Source organism: Panicum virgatum, chromosome 1K (assembly GCF_016808335.1).
Source record: "Panicum virgatum strain AP13 chromosome 1K, P.virgatum_v5, whole genome shotgun sequence".
NCBI lineage: Eukaryota > Viridiplantae > Streptophyta > Magnoliopsida > Poales > Poaceae > Panicum > Panicum virgatum.
In genome coordinates, this window is record NC_053136.1 from 9383758 (window position 1) to 9402014 (window position 18257).

Below are 18257 nucleotides of genomic sequence, written 5' to 3' on the forward strand. Positions count from 1 at the left end.
CTATATTTCTAAAAAACAATGCTCTCACCGTTCCAATGAGATCTTGGTGGTGACTTAAGCCATTAAAAAAAAATCTTGGTGGTGACATAAGCCATCCTGATTAGTCTCCGTACGAGGTTTTTTCAAAAAAAATTTTGGGGTGGCAAGCAGGTGGAGCCCTGCATAGACTTTACTAAGCTCCACTGCGAGAGAGGTGACATGACAATTACACAATATGTGGCATCAATTCAATGAAGGACGAGAACTTTTTTTTTATGAAAGACCCAACGAAGGAAGAGAATAAACAACCAATCATGAAACCATACTTTTTTTTTGAGGAAAATTATGAAACCATACTTTGGATACGAGAGTGTTGTCCAACGCTTTAAGAAATTCCCTAAGTTTGAAATGGTCCATAGGCCCGAAACAAAATAAATTAGGGTTTTGGCCCATAGGCCCGAAAGCCCGAAAAGGCACAAACGCTCACGCAATAAGCCGGCAATAACGGCCCAAAAAGGACAAACCGGCTGGCCGCCTCAGATTCCGTGCCCGCACGCAGTTTGCGCGCAGCAGGATGCGGCAGGATTAGACAGGCGCAGACCACACCACACCACGCGCGACCACCTCTCTCGCCCGCCCCGCCCCGCCTCATCCACACGCACCCTGAAGCATATGGGAAAATAAACCAACCCAAGCCTGCTCGGTGCTCGCAACGCTAACCCTAAACCCCCAAATCTCCCACCTCCCCCGATCCCGATCTCGCCGCCGCCGCCGCCGCCGCCGCCGCCACGGGGCCCACCGGCCGGTGCCGCCGAGCGCTGGGCCCGCCGCCGCCCCACGGCTTCCCCCGAGGTACGGTGAGAAGTCCCCTCCTACCAGACGAAATCCGGCTCCGCGGTCGGTGCTGCGTGTATGCCTCCGCGTGACGCTCTAGGTTGCGGTTTGATGCGGGGAGCGGGGGAATTTTTCTTTGGTCGAGTGTCTGTGATTGGGCTTGGCCGCTTGGGGAAATTTTTTGGGGGGAGAGTTGGTCTAGGGCTACCCCATATCGGGAAATTCATCTTCGGCCTGTGGGTATGTTCAGCGATAGGCTGGGCGCCAGGGCGCCCCTTTTGCATCCTGATATGTGATACCGATGCGCACTGCGTGGAGTGGTTTAGGTATCGTGACTCGGATGCTCTTTGTTGATGCTTTCGAATTATTCGATTGTGAGGGTACATGATAGGTTCGCTTGGGATGTGTTTTATATGCGATTTTTACTGTAGGCTGTGGAGAGATACATCCCAACTCCGTTATGTTTGCTTCATTCTGCTCGTCCTATGTCACAAAATCCTAAGAAAATAACTGAGTCATGTTTCATTTTGGGTTTTTTGGATCCATACCATTACAATTTTCAAAGTTTGGAGAAACACCATTACTATTCGTCTATTTCGAAACATACCATTACAATTTTTTGTTTCTCGCAAAAATGACACGGAATATGTACGAAGACAACATGGGCCCAGCTGCAGGTGTATATGAATACATATATTGCATTGAAGACCCTCTCTCCTATCACTGACTCGCGGGCCCCACATGTCATCTTCTTCTTCATCCTTTCCTGCCGCCCTCCCATTTTCTCTCTCCTCCTTCCCTGCCGCCTCTGCATCTCCTCCTCCCTCCTCCGGCCACGCGCCGCCGCCAGCACGCCTCAGGGCTCGGCAGGGAGGACGAGCAGCAGGGCGGCGTGGCACACAGGCTCCTCGGCACGGCGGAGCTGGCCTCCCTCCCTCCCATGCTCCCTCCCCGGGCAGGAGCGCGGCGTGGCGAGTGGCCGGCCGGAGACGCGGTGCGGCGCGGCGCACGGCCGCCCCTCCCCTGTCCTCCTCCCCTGCTACATCCAGAGCGCCCCAGGGTGGCGCACGGCCCTCCGCGCCGGGGAGCTCAAGCAGGCCTCGCATCGGAGGATGGCGGCGAGCGCGTGGCGGCCGGCTCCCCTGCTCCTCCATCCCTCCCCACTCGCCGGCGCTGCTTCTGCATCCCCCTTCGCGGGAGGCCCTTGCTCCCTCTATCGGCGCGCTGGCCACGACCCTTGCCTTCTCCGCGCTCGCCGGCCGCCATCTTCCTCCCCGCACGCGCGCAGCCTCCCTTCCCGGCACCGGCGCCTCCCTCCCGTGCTCCCTGTGCCCCCATCCCCTGCTCGTGGGCGGCACGGACGGCGCGTGAGGAAAGGACGAGGGCGCGAACGGCGGCGGACCGATGGCGCGGGCAGTAGCAGCACCGCCCCGCCGGTCCCGGGAGGGAGGAGCAGGGGTGGCGCGCGGCTGGTCTGCCCCGCCACCCCCGTCGTCGTCCCCGGCCTCGCCCTGAGCCCCTATTCCGGCGTCGCGGCGCGTTCGCTCAGATCCGGCGTCGGGTGGAGAGCCGCCTCGAGCTCGACCTCGGCCGCGGGGAGGAGGAGGGCGGCAGGGAAGGAGGAAGGAGGAAGAAGAAGATGACATGTGGGGCCCGCGAGTCAGTGATATGAGAGAGGGCCTTCAATGCAATATACGTATTCATATACACCTGCAGCTGGGCCCATGTTGTCTTCATACGTATTCCGTGTCATTTTTGCGAGAAACGAAAAATTGTAATGGTATGTTTCGAAATAGACGAATAGTAATGGTGTTTCTCCAAACTTTGAAAATTGTAATGGTATGGATCAAAAAAACCCTTTCATTTTCAGTTGCTATTGAAACATTGAGCACTTTTGCTCTATTTGTTCATTGTATGTATGTAGGTCAAAATGTCTGAATGCTGTCGATATGTTTTAGTAGTATATACATGCTGCCATGTTGGCACTTTATCTCTCAGAGCTGTATCATGATTGTGTCATGGAATAGTTTTACCATTTTCTAGATTGCAATGCTTGTTTGCTTCTTTTTGTAGCAAGTGCAATGATCCATTCTGTCATCCTTAATGGTTCACGTGAAGAACACGTGATATGTGCTTTTTTTATCATAGAAGAGTGTTTTCATAGTCATTCCTTGTTTAGGCTGTGTTTGGACAAGGTTTGTTTCTATCTTCATCCCCTGCGTGTGCGGGGAAACGGCATTTAGTTGCTTCACTTTACACACTTCAGGCAGTCAAAAGTATTGCATCCACTTGTAATACAGTAACACTCAGTATTTGCTCATTTTCCTTTTCATGGATCTAAGGTGCTTGTACTTATCTGACTCATTTCAGATATTTGGGTTTGAAGTCACGGCAAATAATACTGTTATTTGAGAGGAGTTTCTGGAGTTTTTGAAAAGGTGGTTTCACAATGGAGTTCTCAAAGCAAGGCCAAGCACCCATGCCAAACAACTTGGGATCTCAACCGGTGCCCTCTTCAAATGTCCAATCTAATCAAGCAGAGTATGCATCTGTGTTTTATCCATCATTGCCTGGTGACTGGGGTTCACAGCCGATGTTCTCTGTGGGAGCTTCAGTACCAGTTAGCTCATATTATATTGTCCCCATGAGTCAACAATCAGTCCAAGTCGGCGCTTCCAGGCCAGAGGTTGCACATCCAGTGGGGGCACAACCTTTACGAAGTAGAGTATCATTGAGGCCACCCCAACAAGTTTTAAATATTCAAACATCTTTGCCAGCGATGATTGGATCACAACCCTCACCGTCCACTGTGGGCAGGAAATCACAACAACCAGTTGCTTCTCCAAAGGTTCAAATGCTGAAATCTCCATCATTCCAATCATCTAATAAGCGTTCTGCACAGAAGGAGCCACCATCAAAGGTCCAACCGCAGCAACTTGAATCTGTAAGGTCCAAGTTCAGGGAGTCACTTGTCGCAGCACTGAGGTTGGATTCTGATCAGCAGAATAAGAGTCAGTCCCCTGATAATATCCAACCTTATGGGTCTGTAGACAAGTTGAAACTGGCAGACGGAGATGCTGTGCAGGATCCAGTGGCAACAACATCTAAAGATGTGAGCACAGTGAATTCAGATGTAGCCCCAACTGTAGCTCCGAAGAGATGCGAGGGAGATGAGAAGTTAAGCAGTGATTTAGTTTCAAACATGATCATGAGCGTAAATGGTGACATGCAACAACAGTCAAATCTTGTTTCTTCAGAAGATGAATTATTGGGTCAATGTATGGTTGCAGATGAACTCTTGCAAGGTCACGGGCTTAGTTGGGTTTCTGATCTTGATGCTGGGATTTCTGAACCTATTGCAGAATCTAATCTAAAAAGGCCGAGAACTTCTGATGACCCTGGTGCTACAGAATCTCTAGTAGAGTCTGAGTCAAAAAGAATAAAATCTGAAAATGAGTTAGCTATAGATAAGGAAAGACTCAATCAAAAGGCTGAAGGTTTGGTGTTTAGAATTGAAGAGGAGCTGTTTAAACTGTTTGGTGGAGTAAATAAGAAGTACAAGGAAAAGGGTAGATCTCTTTTGTTTAACTTGAAAGACAAAAGCAATCCTGAGCTAAGAGAGAGGGTCTTGTCTGGAGATATTGCACCTGAACGCCTCTGTTCAATGACTGCAGAGGAACTCGCCTCTAAGGAGCTCTCAGAGTGGCGGCTGGCCAAGGCTGAAGAGCTTGCACAGATGGTTGTCCTTCCGAATACCGAGGTTGATCCTAGGCGTTTAGTTAGAAAAACTCACAAAGGTGAGTTCCAAGTTGAAGTAGAAGAACCAGATGGTATCTCAGTGGAGGTTGAGCTTGGGAGCAACCTTACTAATATTCCATCGAAAGCTGTAGAAGATCAGACCAAGTCTAATGAAAAAGCAAGTATGGATGGTAAAGAAGGTGTTCAGGAAAAAGATAAAGCATCTGATAGTAGTTCACAAGATGAGGATGGTGGGACAGGCAACAATGATATGTCGGGTGATCTAGAATATATCGATAATGAAAAAACAGATCTCATGCAGGAACTTATTCTGGATGACATGAAGGACACAGAAAATCTTCCGCCAATTCCTTCGTTAGATGAATTCATGCAGGGCTTAGATTCCGAGCCACCTTTTGTTGATCTCTCAGTTGGGACCCCTCAAGAAGATGGCAACGACTCTGAGGAACCTGACACTACGTTGGAGCCTGAGGAGCTTCCAGAGACAGAAGATAAGGCTTCTGCATCAGAGAAGTCTGCATCTGAATCTGATAAGCCATCTGCTCAGGATAACAGTGAGCCCAAGTTAGAGTCACCAGGGCATGCAGTGGTTCCAAATTCTGATCTCACTGAACCACGTGATGGAGAGCTGAGCAGATCCTCCCCTGGTAAAGATGAAGCCACGAAAAAGGCTAGTGATAGTGTCTCTAATCCTGATTCTGTTCTTAACACCAAGGCAACCAATATTCCTATGATACGCGAGAGCATATGGGAGGGTGCAATCCAACTGACTGTGTCTTCACTCTCTAATGTTGTTGCCATCTTCAAAAGGTATATTTTCATCTCCACATTTGACTTTGGATGACTCTCTTTGTCACTAGTATGTCCTGTTAATCACTGGATCTAACACATTCTTCTTCATTGTCTTCGTCTTTTTTGCACGTATCAAACCAACCATTATTATAGGTTATTAAGTTTATAGAACTTAGAATCATCAACATTCTTGTTTAGGACAAACTTGTTTTATCATGACTCATGTTATGATCTTTTTGTTTGACGTTATGCAAATAAGCCACTTAATGTAAGGAAGTTGAGCACTTCAGTAATGCAACCAACAGAAATGTTGCTTTGGGCCTGTTTGGTAGGGCTGCGGCTCCTCCAAAACCGGCTCTGGCTCCAGCTTCTCTGGTGGAGCGGAAGCCGTTTTGAAAAACTTTGGGCAAAACAGCTCCTCCTAATTGTTTTATATACATAAAAAATTCAAATGACCATACTAACCTTATCTATTTTTTTCTCAGTTCTTTTTATTTCTTTCCTTCTCTTTTTTTTCTTTAGTTCCTATTCATATTCTCTCTCCTCCTATCCTCTTCTTCCCCTTGTGAATCGGCTGCCGTCTCCCGCTGTTCGCCTCCTGCTGCGAGCTCCTGCCGGCCACCTCAGGCCCCGCCGCGGCCCCCTCGAGCTCCAGCGGCACCTTCATCCTCAGCTCCGTCACCATCGGCCACCATGTCGTCCGCGTTGCCGTCACCCCCGCGCCTGTGGCTGCCTCGCCCGCACCACCATCACTGCCTGTGTAGGCTGTCCCGCCGGTGCCGCTGCCTCCCCGGCTCCTGCCTACCTCGGCGCCTCCGCCCGCTGCGTGAGGGAGGGTGTCCACGGACTGGAGGAGCCGCACGGAGCCTCTATTTCTGGCTCCCGCACTCCCGAACAGTTCCAGAGAGCGGGATTTGGGGGGCTTCAGTGCCAGAGCCGCTGCATGAGCACCCGTTTGGCAGGGCTTCGCATGGAAGCTGGTGTTGGAGCTCTGCCAAAGGGGCTCTTTATATGCAGCTGCTAAGAACGACTCATAATGTCAAGAACTCTTAACATGCTATTTGCTTTGACTTCTTTCTTTTGTTGGTCTGCCACAGGATATCTACTTTCGGTCATTTTCTGTTCATTTTTCTGTGTAACCTTTACCTTTTGTGGACTAGGTAGATACATCAATCTGTAATTCTAGTAGGGTTACAACTCCACAAGCTTCCAAACCAACTGCTACAATCCAATGCTATAATTAAATTAATGCTTTTGAAAATGTTAAGTACAATTTCAAGTGGAACTTTCATCAACTTCCATGGACAATGGACGGCCATACTTAAAACATCTAGCGAATAGCATGAATGAGATAAGGAAAACCATTTATATTGTAATCAATAATACATAGTTAATAATGGCATATCCATCCGAATTCATGGAGGTTACCTTACTGGATTTCTGGTCTACATTTTTGGGTCATCATCTGGCAAGACACGCTTATTTTCTTCACTTTTATTTGGTGTATGGATGGAGTGTTCTTATATTTATTGATAACGTGCTAGAATGAGCTTTGTTATTGATTCATGTGTAAGGTTCACAGTTCTTGTCTTATATTTATTAAATATTGTTAATATTGTTTTCCCTATTATCTTTTATATACCAAGGTCAAAGGATATGTTAAACTGGTTTTAACTTGAAAATGGGTGCAGGATGTGTGTGGTCTGCTAAATTATTCAGAAATGAGATTTTTCATATAATTTTGTCTGACTTTTGTGCTAAACATTTGTTACTTTTCATGTTTTTGTACTATTTATGTGACAGCTAATTGCCTGCAAACTTGAAATTTGTAAACATATTTATTCTCTCTGGACTGCTACTAACATGTCTTGAAAATTTTACCTTTTCAGTGGTGAAAAGCCATCCTTAAAAGATTGGCGTAGCTTTGTTGAGATTAAGGGGAGAGTTAAACTTAGTGCTTTTCAAGAGTTTGTTGAACAGCTTCCCAAATCTAGAAGCCGTGCTATAATGGTAATTCCCTTTTCCTAGCGTAGTCTGTTTGCTTTTCTCGTAGACAAGGCTTGATATGTGCATTATCTGCACGTTAGTCTCTTTGCAGTTTAGGCTATGTGGACTGTTTCCATGCTGCAAAGTGCCTGATATATCCAGAGTTTGAGTGCTAGTGTATTTTTTTGAGACAGAACAATTGTTGATGAACTTTGGGTCCGTGTTGGGAGCTATAGATAATGAAGTCTTAGGTTACAGATGCAGGGTAAGATTTAAACTTAATTTCTAGGCAGGTGGGATAATCTTGCCTGTTCATTGTAGGACCTCCATACCTTGGGGCTTAAATTGCCATAGTAATATATATTTTCATTTGATATTATGACCAAAGTTATTGTCTAAGTGGCCTAGAAGCTGCGAACAGTTGTGTTACCAGTCGATTAATTTTGGATTTTCTAATAAGCTTGTGCGCTGCTGTCGGATAGCCATCGGATATCCATTTCATTGATGTAACTATCTGGTAAATTTTTTGCTAGATAACTGAACTGTGTTGGAAGGAGCGCTCTCCGGAGAGTGGTCGCCAACATATCTTGGAGGTTTGTTTTCTTTCTTTGCCACTCACCACTGCTGATGATCTAAGATTGAGTGCTGCATTTACTTAATTTGTTTCTTCTCGTGCAGACTATTGATGCATATATTTCAGATGAGAGAATAGGATTAGCTGAACCTGCTGAAGGAATAGAGCTGTACCTGTGCCCTCCTCATGGGAAAACTGTGGAGATACTCTCTCGACACTTGCCAAAGGAGCACCAGGAGAGCCTTGCTGTGGCAGGATCATCCTTCATCGGAGTCGTCGTGTGGCGGAGGCCCAACATTCCCAGGGTACCCACCTCCCACCACAGGCATGATGGTTCCAGGAGGCAGTCAATCCTAAGGAAACCACAGGTTACAAACCCGGCCGCTCGGCCCTCCCTGCCTCTCAACTCATATGGTGCACCACCAGGCTTTCCGAACCAGCGCCACCACCGCGAGGAGGAAGATGTAACTGATGATGTCCCTCCGGGCTTTGGCCCTGGTGTTGCTAGGGATGAGGACGATCTTCCTGAATTTAATTTTGTTAACCATTCACACCCTGCTGCTAATGTAACTGCGCATGCCTACAAGGGCCGGCCGCATGTACCACCTCCCTCTGCTCGCCCAGCCGAGCAGATGAGGGAACTGGTTCAGAAGTATGGTAAAAGAGCACCTGTTCAGACCCACCGCTGGGATGAGGACGATGACGATGACATACCAGAGTGGAACCCCACCCAGGCCACCCACCACCAGCCGATCAGGCAGCCTGCCGCCCCGCAGCAACTGCCGTTGCCTCCACCACCTCCCATCCAGCAGATGCACCCGTACCAGCAGCAACAGCAGCAGTTCCATGTCCTAGGTGCAGTGCAGCCTCAGGTGCCCATCTCTTCGCTGCCCCATGCCTACCTCCGGACCCAGCAGCAGCAGCTTCAGTCTGGGCAAGCCTGGCAGCAGACGAACAACGCCTGGTGGCCGGCGCAAGGTGCTGCCGCTGCCGCCCCCGCGCCGGTGACCAACATTGTACAGCAACCCCAGTATGGTGTAGTGCCCGGCAGTGGCAGTGGCGGCGTCCAGGGCTACGACGCCAGCGGCGTGAGTGGCATGGCATGGAGGCCGAGATAGTAGAAACAGTGTAAAATTTAGCTGGTTTTCTTTTCGTAGCTGTGGTACAACCTGCGAGCGTCCGCTGTAGGGTGTTTTTTTTTCTTTTTTCCTCGATACTCTTTTTCTTTCCCCTTGGTTGGCTGGTCATGTAAGTATCAGTGGTGCACACCCGTGCAAAGGATGTAATCTGGATTAGACTAGAAAGCTGCTGGTTGTTTTCGTTAGAGCTTCTAGGTCAATACTGTTTCAGCTTGTGCTCGTCTGTAGGCACAGCCAACAAACCTAATAATGTTCAGCAGAAGTAAAACTTTTAAACCTGTTAAAGATTCAAAGTGACATTTTGTCGAATGATTTATGCGCATCGAACGCTACTCTGACATCAGAACAGGTTCGCGCCGTCGGTTGGCTCGTTTTTCTGCTTTTAGACTTCTTATATAATAATAATAATAATAATAATAATAATAATAATAATAATAATAATAATAATAATAATAATAATAATAATAATAATAATAATAATAATAATAATAATAATAATAATAATGCTCTGTTTATACTTGTCCGAATTGCCCCCACCCAAAAAAACAAATGTTCTGTGAGAGAAGAAAATTCCTGTGGCAGCTTCGGATTCTCACCATTTTCCACCTTGTGAATGAATCGCTCTTTATGAGTACATGGACTATTTTTATTTTTCGGTGGAATCGGAATCGGACTGTCCCTAAAATTTGACGGAAGTACACACTGCGAGTCGAGTTACGTGTCGGACTCGGATCCTGCTGACCGCGATAAAACCTGCAGGAGCCAGGACGCCCCAGGAGGGATCAGTGTTCGTCCGCCATCTACGGGAGGGGCAAGCAGGGCCTCCTAGGCAGAGAGAGGCAATGCAGCAGGGGTCGACGGAGATGGACATGGATTTGGACGTCCCAGCGGCGAAGGCAACGAAGAGGCCAGCCGCCGCCGTGGAGGACATTGAGGACGACGAGGACCGGCGGTTGGAGGAGCGGCTGCGCACGAAGGTGCACAAGGCGAACTTCTGGACCTACCCCCCGGACATCAGCCAGACCCTGCACGAGGGGCGCGCCCTCATAATCCGGACCCAAGCGCACGTCGCCCGCGCCTACAGGTGCCTGGAGGAATCCGACCGCCGGTGCCGGGAGTACCTGGCGGCGAGGGCGGCTGCAGCCACCAGCGGCCAGCGGCTGGCTGCTGCATCAGATCCTTAGCAGAATGGAATGATGGACGGAGCCAGAGATTCTAGTCGTTCTGTCAGTAGAGCGAATTACCTACCTCTACTTACTGAGGGCCCTGTAAAACCTCTTCGTTTCACTGATAATTTGCTTAAACTCTAGCCAGTAATCAGTGTGTATGTTTTCCGGTGCGTTGTTGTTATGTTTAGACATTAGCGTTTCTGTTCGGCTTTCTGGAAAGGTTGCGCCAATTTGTTCAGCCCAAGTCCGGCATCAGCATACTGCATGCGAGCGCGTTCAGGTTCTAGTGAGTAGTGACAGCGATGGATTCTCCGTGAGATTTTTCTTTTTTCTCATATGAGTAAACATTCTTTTCGATAAGGAAGCTTTTCTCAAATACTAATAAATAGTAACAAATAAACTGCAGGAAAGTTGGATCCATCCATCATTCTCAACAGTTCAGATCCCTTTTTAATCTGTCACTTTGCAGTGCAGTTGCGGATCGTGGATACGTGTCGTGTATTCATTCTGTATTCAAAAACTTTGGCATGCTCTGCACTGTTCGCATGATCCGTAACCGTAATAGTTAACACATTGGTGAAACCACAGCAGCAAAAAAGTAATTGTAATCGTAACAGTATGACACAAATTACAAATTACCATCCAAACTTTTTTCACACAATATCGGGGAAGATCCCCACCTACAAACATTTCCATTGCTCGAGAACTTTGGAGTACAAATACACGTAGGCAAAGGTCTGGCATACCAGACCAAGATTACAACGACCTCATACCGAAAGGCGAGGAGAGGGAGTAGAGAGGAGCGCCACCTATCAAAGTCTAGACTGAGTTTCTTGTAAACGGCAGCTCCAAAAGTCCATGTCCTTGTCCTTAATTGTCGTCGAAGAATGTCTGTTGGGAGGGAGACTGCTCTATCGAAGATGAGAGTATTGCGGGCTTTCCATATTTGCCAAAGCAAGAGAAGCATCACATCTACATGGACCGATTGCGGAAGCTAGAGCTCACAACCCAGGAGAGCCAAGGTTGCTGGTGCATACTGGTGTCAACAATGATCCCAAGAAGGTCCAAGACAGCGCGTGCGCAGGGGCAGGTAAGGAAGATATGGTCCGCAGTTTCGAGGATCCCAGGACAACTCTCGCAGCTCGATTCCTCCTGTTTACAGATGTTGCGGTAGAGCATGCTGACTCGAGTGTTCAGGCAGCCATGATCGAGAAGCCATCCAAAGAAGTGAATTTTGGAAGGAAGTTTGGTTTTCCAAAACCGGACAACTTCTGGGTCAGCTGGATTGTTGAAGTGCGCAGAGCGTCTAGAAGCAAGAATCCGGTTCCTCTCTTAAAGAGAAGTTCTAGAGACAACTAAAAAGGAGTTATTTTTCCTCAGTGGCAGCTCTAGTCATTCTGGGGCGGAGGAGGTGATCGAGAGGATGATCAAGCACATCCCGCACAGAGAGATCCCTATGGATGAAATGGGAAAAAAGAGCAGGGAAGGTTTTTGCCAGAGGAACACTGAAAAGCCATTTGTCATGCCAGAAAGAGGTGAGTCGGCCATTGCCAATGCTAACAGAAGTTAGCTCACGATATAGAGGCAATTCGTTTGTAAGGAGTTTTGCCAAGTAGGATGAGTCAAGGCCCGAATTGTCCAGCAGAGATGAGTGAGTGTTGAACCAATTTTTTGATTTTTTCAGGGTAAGGGGTCAGGATCATGGAGTTTATGCACGAACTTCACAAGGTGACAGAGGTTTTGGTCAGATAGATTTTTAATCCCAAGACCACCGCATTCTTTGCTGCAGCATACTCTGTCCCATGCCAGCAGACAGTTAGAGCCGTTTCACTTGTCCTCATCAGTCCATAGAAAAGCTCGCCATCAAGAATAAAGGGCCTCAATGACAGTTTTAGGGAACAGAATGGAGGACAGAAGTAGACCGGTAGGCTCCCAAGAACATCATTAACCAAAACAATCCTGCCACCAGAGCTGAGGAGGCTCCCAAGATTTCTGTTACAGTCGAGCAGCAGCTTTGCCTTGGAGCTCCCTTTCGGGAAGCAAAAGACAATCTGATCTCAATTTAGCTGAAATAGAGATCCCTTTCAGGAAGTAAAAGCCAGTCTGAAATAGTGATGTTAAATTTTCAGCATATCAAGATTAACTACTCAGAATCATGACGAGATTTCTTTCCACGTCTTGCCTTCTTCCGATCAGTTTTGGAATCATCATCATCTGAGACAAGACGAGTTTTCTTGCTGTGCTTATCTTCCTTCTTCTCATCACAATCAGTCTCTGAATCATCTTCAGAATCATGGCAAGAACTCTACTTCTTTTTCTTCTTTGTTTTCGTGTCACGTTCCTGTTCTGAATCTGAGTCATACTTGCTCTTCCTTGAACTTTTTCTTCGACTCCTTTTGTCACTCCCTTTTTTCTTTTCTCTTCTTCGCATCCTTTCTGCCATCCTTCAAATCCTTGCTGTCCTTCTGCCCAGCAGTATCCAGTTCCTCATAATACTTACCAGGTACAAGCTCCCCAGATTCCACATCACTATCCACGCCCCCCTTCTTTACATCCTCAGCATCCAGTCCAAAAGCAGCCCTCAGAGTCTCAAGCTGCTTCTCCTTCCGTGCCGCAACATGGTGGCTTTGTGTGTCGGCAAACCTGAGAAGGATATTACCAAGATGTGATCAGAACTTAGTTTCCATAAGCAAACAGAACAAACAAATTACAAACTGTTAACAAAGTGAAACATACACATCTGAGCAGATACCAGATAGGAACTGAAGACATGATAACCACAAAGAATACACATAGCAAAAACACACGAATAAGTAAAGAGAAGCTATGATTCTCATGCGTAAGCCCTGAGCAACAATTCTGCTTCAAAAAATGACATAATCGTAACACTAAATTGTATGAGAAAGTATTGCGGAGTATTTTCCATTGCCTATCGTATTCAGCGGAATGTCATCCCAAGGAAAAATATAATTAAAAAATAAAAATGAAAAGACAACTTTTCACACGTGCACAGCTAGAGCTAGGAACTGAACAAATCACAGCATAGAGATAGCAAATGCAAGAACATAAAAGCCGAAGCTACAATTCACACACAGAACTAGCTACATTTGATAATTTCCACATACAAGCACCTGCTAAAAAGAATGGTGACACGATCCCAGAAAATTAAATGGAGGCAACCAACTAAAAAGAATGCTTCATGGAAGTATTGCAAGCACCTGCTGCCATCTATGCTCTATAGATATGCGATGTAACAGACAAAAACTAATAAATTAACACTATAAAAAAAGCAAACTTGTCACATCTGCAAAGGTATGACTGCAGAAATAGTAATCACACAGTATTACAAATGGTAAACGCATGAAACATAAGCAGAGGCAACAGCCCGCATACAGAATCTAACGCTCGCTTCAAAAATGAATTGATAATCTCCCAAAATCAAATCATTTGAATATTATCTAATTATAGGCGCATCAAAATCTAGCTACAGAGCTACTGCTAAATAATTGCCAAGAAGTGGTCAAGTGCATACCCTCTGCTGCCCGGTAGAGACGGGGGACGCCGTCCCCCGGCCTCCTCCGCGGCCCTGCGCGCCTCCTCGACGCGCTCCTCGATCTCGCCCTCCGTGTAGCCCTGCTCCTCAATGGCGTCCCTCAGCACGAGCAGCCTGAGCTCGACCTGGCGCTTGCGGTCGTGCTCGAGGATGCCCCTGTTGGGCTTGCGCATCCCGCCGAGCCCTCCGCCATCCCCGGCGGCGGCGTCGGGGAGCAGCGGCCTGCCCGGCCCGCCGGTGGAGCGGGGCTTGATGAAGAATTTGCTGGTCTGGACGTACCCGTTGGTGCCCGACCCCCGCACGGTCTGGAGCCCGATGCCGTTGTACATCGCTGCGGGCGGGCAGGCGGGCGGGCGGGGAGACGCCGGCTGGGGTCGGCGACGGCGGAACCCTAGCTAGGTTTTTGGTCGGGTTGAGGCCGCGGGCGGGTGTCTTGGTCGTGGTGGGCCTGCGACTGGAGTCGGTGGGGGCTCCTATCTATCTCGTGGAAGGATACATAAGCCATCTATTTTTAAAATTTATTTAATCTAATTATTTTATATAAAATTCTGCAATCATATTCAACATTTTGATATAATTAATTTAATATTTTATTAAATCAGTTCGATATTTGACAATAAAAATATTAAAATTGTATAAATAAAATGTTAAAATGGGAAACATAAATGTTGAAATGTTAAATTCTAAATGTTGAATGGTGACCGGATAAACTTTCTCCGGCGAGCGGCGGCGTGCGATGCGTGCGACGGCGCGGCTGCGCAGCAGCCGGCAGCACACTTATGTGGGCAGCGGCAAGCAGCATACAGCAGTCAGCGGCCATGCGCGGCACGCATAAGCAAGCGGCGGCCCCCGCGCGGCACGCAGCAGTAGGCCGCGGCAGCGCGCCGCAGGCTGCGGCTGCAGCAGCGGGCGGCCGCAGCGCGCGGCAGGCGGCGCGGGGGCACGGCGAGGGCGGCCATGGCGGCGGGGAGAGAAAAGCTTGAGGAGATATCTAGAGTTAAAGGTAGATCAAGGGTTGTATTTGTTTATACGAATCTCAAACACTGGAAAATAAGGAAGAAAAAATTTTGTGGAACATAGATAGGATTGGCGCCGCATGTCGGTGTCTGGTGAATATTTTTTATTTTTAACTTATTTTTTAATTTTATTTTAAAAATAATCCACCCGGATATATATTTGCAGATCTAACCCTTTTGGTCGCGTCGGTCTGCGTGGCGTAATAAAAACACGCTGTTGCGCCATATGCATTGGCGTGACAAGATGTGACACGTTGGCACGCTTCGGAGCGCTCGAAAGGGGTCTGCCAGCTCATATTCCACGTGTCAACCTTGTCACGCCACTCCTACCGGCGTGACAGTACAGCCTTGTCAAGCCACCCCCGCTGGCGTGACAAGGTACGACTTTAGAAAAATCATATCTTTTTCATACAAACTCGGATGGAGATGATTTTTATACAAAAATTGTAGCTCTCAACGAGATCTACAACTTTATAGTTTTGAGTTTTTTCATTTAAAGTCATTAAGATGGTTAAATAATTGATTTAAATTTTTGACAGCATATTAAGCACTTTACCTCTATCGGATCATCTCTAACTTGACATGTTTATCACGGTTCTACAAATTAAGTTCTATATAATGTTTGATATATGAAATAATATGGACTAAATAATAATAGTTCGATAAGAGATACAATGAGAAATCAAACTATATCATCATTGAGTACGGAATATAATGCAACACTCTAGGTATTATTAATTATAGCTTTAATTTGTGAGTTGGTCCATGCTAATAGCGTGGCTAGTTTTGCTATGTTTTGTTTTTTTTATAAATATTTTGTTGTAGCAGGCTATTTTATTTGTTCCCCTAGAGTTTGTTCTTCAACCACTACACATCACTAAGTCTTATTATACATATTTTCACATTGCCTATCAAATTACGTGCATATACATTATATCTATTTTGTACAAATCAACTCCGAAGTTACATGTGCATATGTACAACCGTTTTGCCACCACCACCTATATGGAGACTTCTCTACTACTGTTGTGCCGAATTTCTTACGGTCCCTGACGTTGTTGGAAGCCCATATACAAATAAGCATATAAAACAATCAATAATTGTGTCATTCTTTTACATCCATATATTATGTTGTTTTGACCCATCATCATGCCCCATCATTTTACTTCCATCTATCAGGATCAACCTGTTTTGATCCCCATTAGACGTGCCATACGGCGTAGTCTTGATTGGGTGGGAAAGTCTGACGAATTTTTGTATTCGGCATGGACTCTATAATTATATTCTAATTTTTTAATTCTTTAATTATGAAATTATATATTTTTCAATTGTATATGATATGACCTCTTGTGTCAGTTTAGATCATTAGTTCTTCGTAAAATCCAATTGTGTAAATCCTTCTACTTTTTAGATTAATGTATAAATTTCTAGACCCTCTCGACGAACGTGGTGGCTCTCTTTTTTTCTATAACAACACTTGCTTATTAATATAATATATATCTAGAGTGGTGGGACCATGGAGGGACCTTGAGCGATGATCTTGACTAGCCAAACCAATCAGTGCAATCGATAAGCGTTGCGCTGACCAAAGGAGATACAGTGAAAAGAAGGCCATAAGATGAAGAACAACAAAGTACTTATTTCATCTAAACCACTTAATTACTAGTATAAAACTTACACATTTGTATCTTTTTCAAACTGTTATAATTTTTTAAGATATTAATCTTTCAAAAAAAATACTTGATCTAGCTTATAGCTATAATTAATATTTAGGGTGTTGCATTATATTTCATACACAAGGATGATATAGTTTGATTTCTCATTGTATCTCTTATCGAACTATTATTATTTAGTCCATATTATTTCATATATCAAACATTATATAGAACTTAATTTGTAGAACCATGATAAACATATCAAGTTAGAGATGATCCGATAGAGGTAAAGTGCTTAATATGCTGTCATAAATTTAAATCAATTATTTAACCATCTTAATGACTTCAAATGAAAAAATTCAAAACTACAAAGTTGTAGATCTTGAGAGCTATAATTTTCGTATAAAAATCATCTCCATCTGAGTTTGTATGAAAAAGATATGATTTTTCTAAAGTCAGACCTTGTCACGCCAGCGGGGGTGGTGTGACAAGGCTGTACTGTCACGCCGATGGGAGTGGCGTGACAAGGTTGACACGTGGAATATAAGCTGGCAGACCCCTTCCGAGCGCTCCGAAGTGTGCCAACATGGCACATCTTGTCACGCCAATGTATGTGGCGCGACAGTGTGTTTTTGTCACGCCACGCAGACGGCGCGACCAAAAGGGTTAGATCTGCAAATATATATCTAGGTGGATTATTTTTAAAATAAAATTGAAAAATAAGTTAAAAATAAAAAAAATCGTGTCTGGTTGGGTGGGGAGAAATGTGATTGATAATCAGCGAGCTGCCACACCACGGCCTTCCACTTGTACCGACTAATGGGCCGTCACTTATGGCCCAGAAGGTCACCACGTAATGGGCCGGACAACCCTGCATGGGCACATTTCGGCGTCTTTTTTATTTTTATATTTTTCAAAAAAAATTACAGAAATATATTTTTGGTTTCAAATTTTACAGTTCTATACCCCTACCGCCCGGCAGGAGGGCGGTAGGGACCTATATGTAAATAAAAATAAATTTTTTTACACAGAGGTCCTTGGCGGGAGCTTGCCGGGCGCCCCCTGCCGCCTCACCACCTGGTGGCAGGGGGCCTGCTGCCCGGCAAGGGGGCGGCAGGCTCCCGCCCCAAATATAAAACTCTGCCCCTTCCCTCGCGCCCTGATTTTCTGCCCACGAGATCCAGAAAAGGGGAGAGGGAGAGAGGAGGGGTGAGTGAGGTAATTCCACCGGCGAAACCCTGCCGGATTTTGGATCCGAACCGCAGGTAACCAATATTTCTCAACTATTAGACTTGTTTCTAAAATAATTATGAATTAGAATAGATTTAGTTTTTGGATAGTGAAATATAGAATAGTAAACTTAGAATGACAGTACATTATTGTTATTGCAGCATAAGGCAATGGATGCCTCCAATTCTGTTGGATTTTCATGGACCAAAGAAAAATCTAGTATATTTCTTGAGATCATGACATATCTTGTAATTAGTAAGAAGTTGGATCCATTAGCGGATGGTACGATAGAGATGGTGTTGTCCAAATTAGTTGAGTTTAAAGATTTCACATTGTTTCGAGGTATTACAATGCAAGATTTAAAGGAACACCTGCTAGAACGTCAGAAGATATACATGAGGGTATGTGAACTACCGAATCATCCTAATATTATTGGATTCTTACAAAGTACTTGTAAGATATGGATGCGGCCAGATGTGTATGAGATGCACATTAAAGTAACTCTTATTCAGTTCTAATCCCGTCCATCATTTGTAATCCATATTTACGAAATAGTAAAATTATTGGGTAA

General features: G+C 45.8%; 2 protein-coding genes across 2 annotated transcripts; one reads left to right on the forward strand and one right to left on the reverse strand.

Moving 5' to 3' along the window:
* Positions 1–596: 596 nt before the first annotated feature.
* Positions 597–9356, forward strand: LOC120686432 (death-inducer obliterator 1-like). The gene is made up of 5 exons (XM_039968657.1): positions 597–831; positions 3184–5382; positions 7254–7374; positions 7884–7943; positions 8029–9356. The coding sequence occupies exons 2-5, from the start codon at positions 3263–3265 to the stop codon at positions 9040–9042; spliced, it is 3315 nt and encodes a 1104-aa protein (XP_039824591.1). The 5' UTR covers positions 597–831; positions 3184–3262; the 3' UTR covers positions 9043–9356.
* A 2532-nt stretch (positions 9357–11888) lies between these two features.
* On the reverse strand, positions 11889–14256 carry LOC120686706 (pre-mRNA-splicing factor CWC21-like). Its single transcript, XM_039968942.1, has 2 exons — positions 13765–14256; positions 11889–12875 (listed from the first exon to the last, which is right to left on the reverse strand). The coding sequence occupies exons 1-2, from the start codon at positions 14112–14114 to the stop codon at positions 12632–12634; spliced, it is 594 nt and encodes a 197-aa protein (XP_039824876.1). The 5' UTR covers positions 14115–14256; the 3' UTR covers positions 11889–12631.
* Between the last annotated feature and the right edge of the window lie 4001 nt (positions 14257–18257).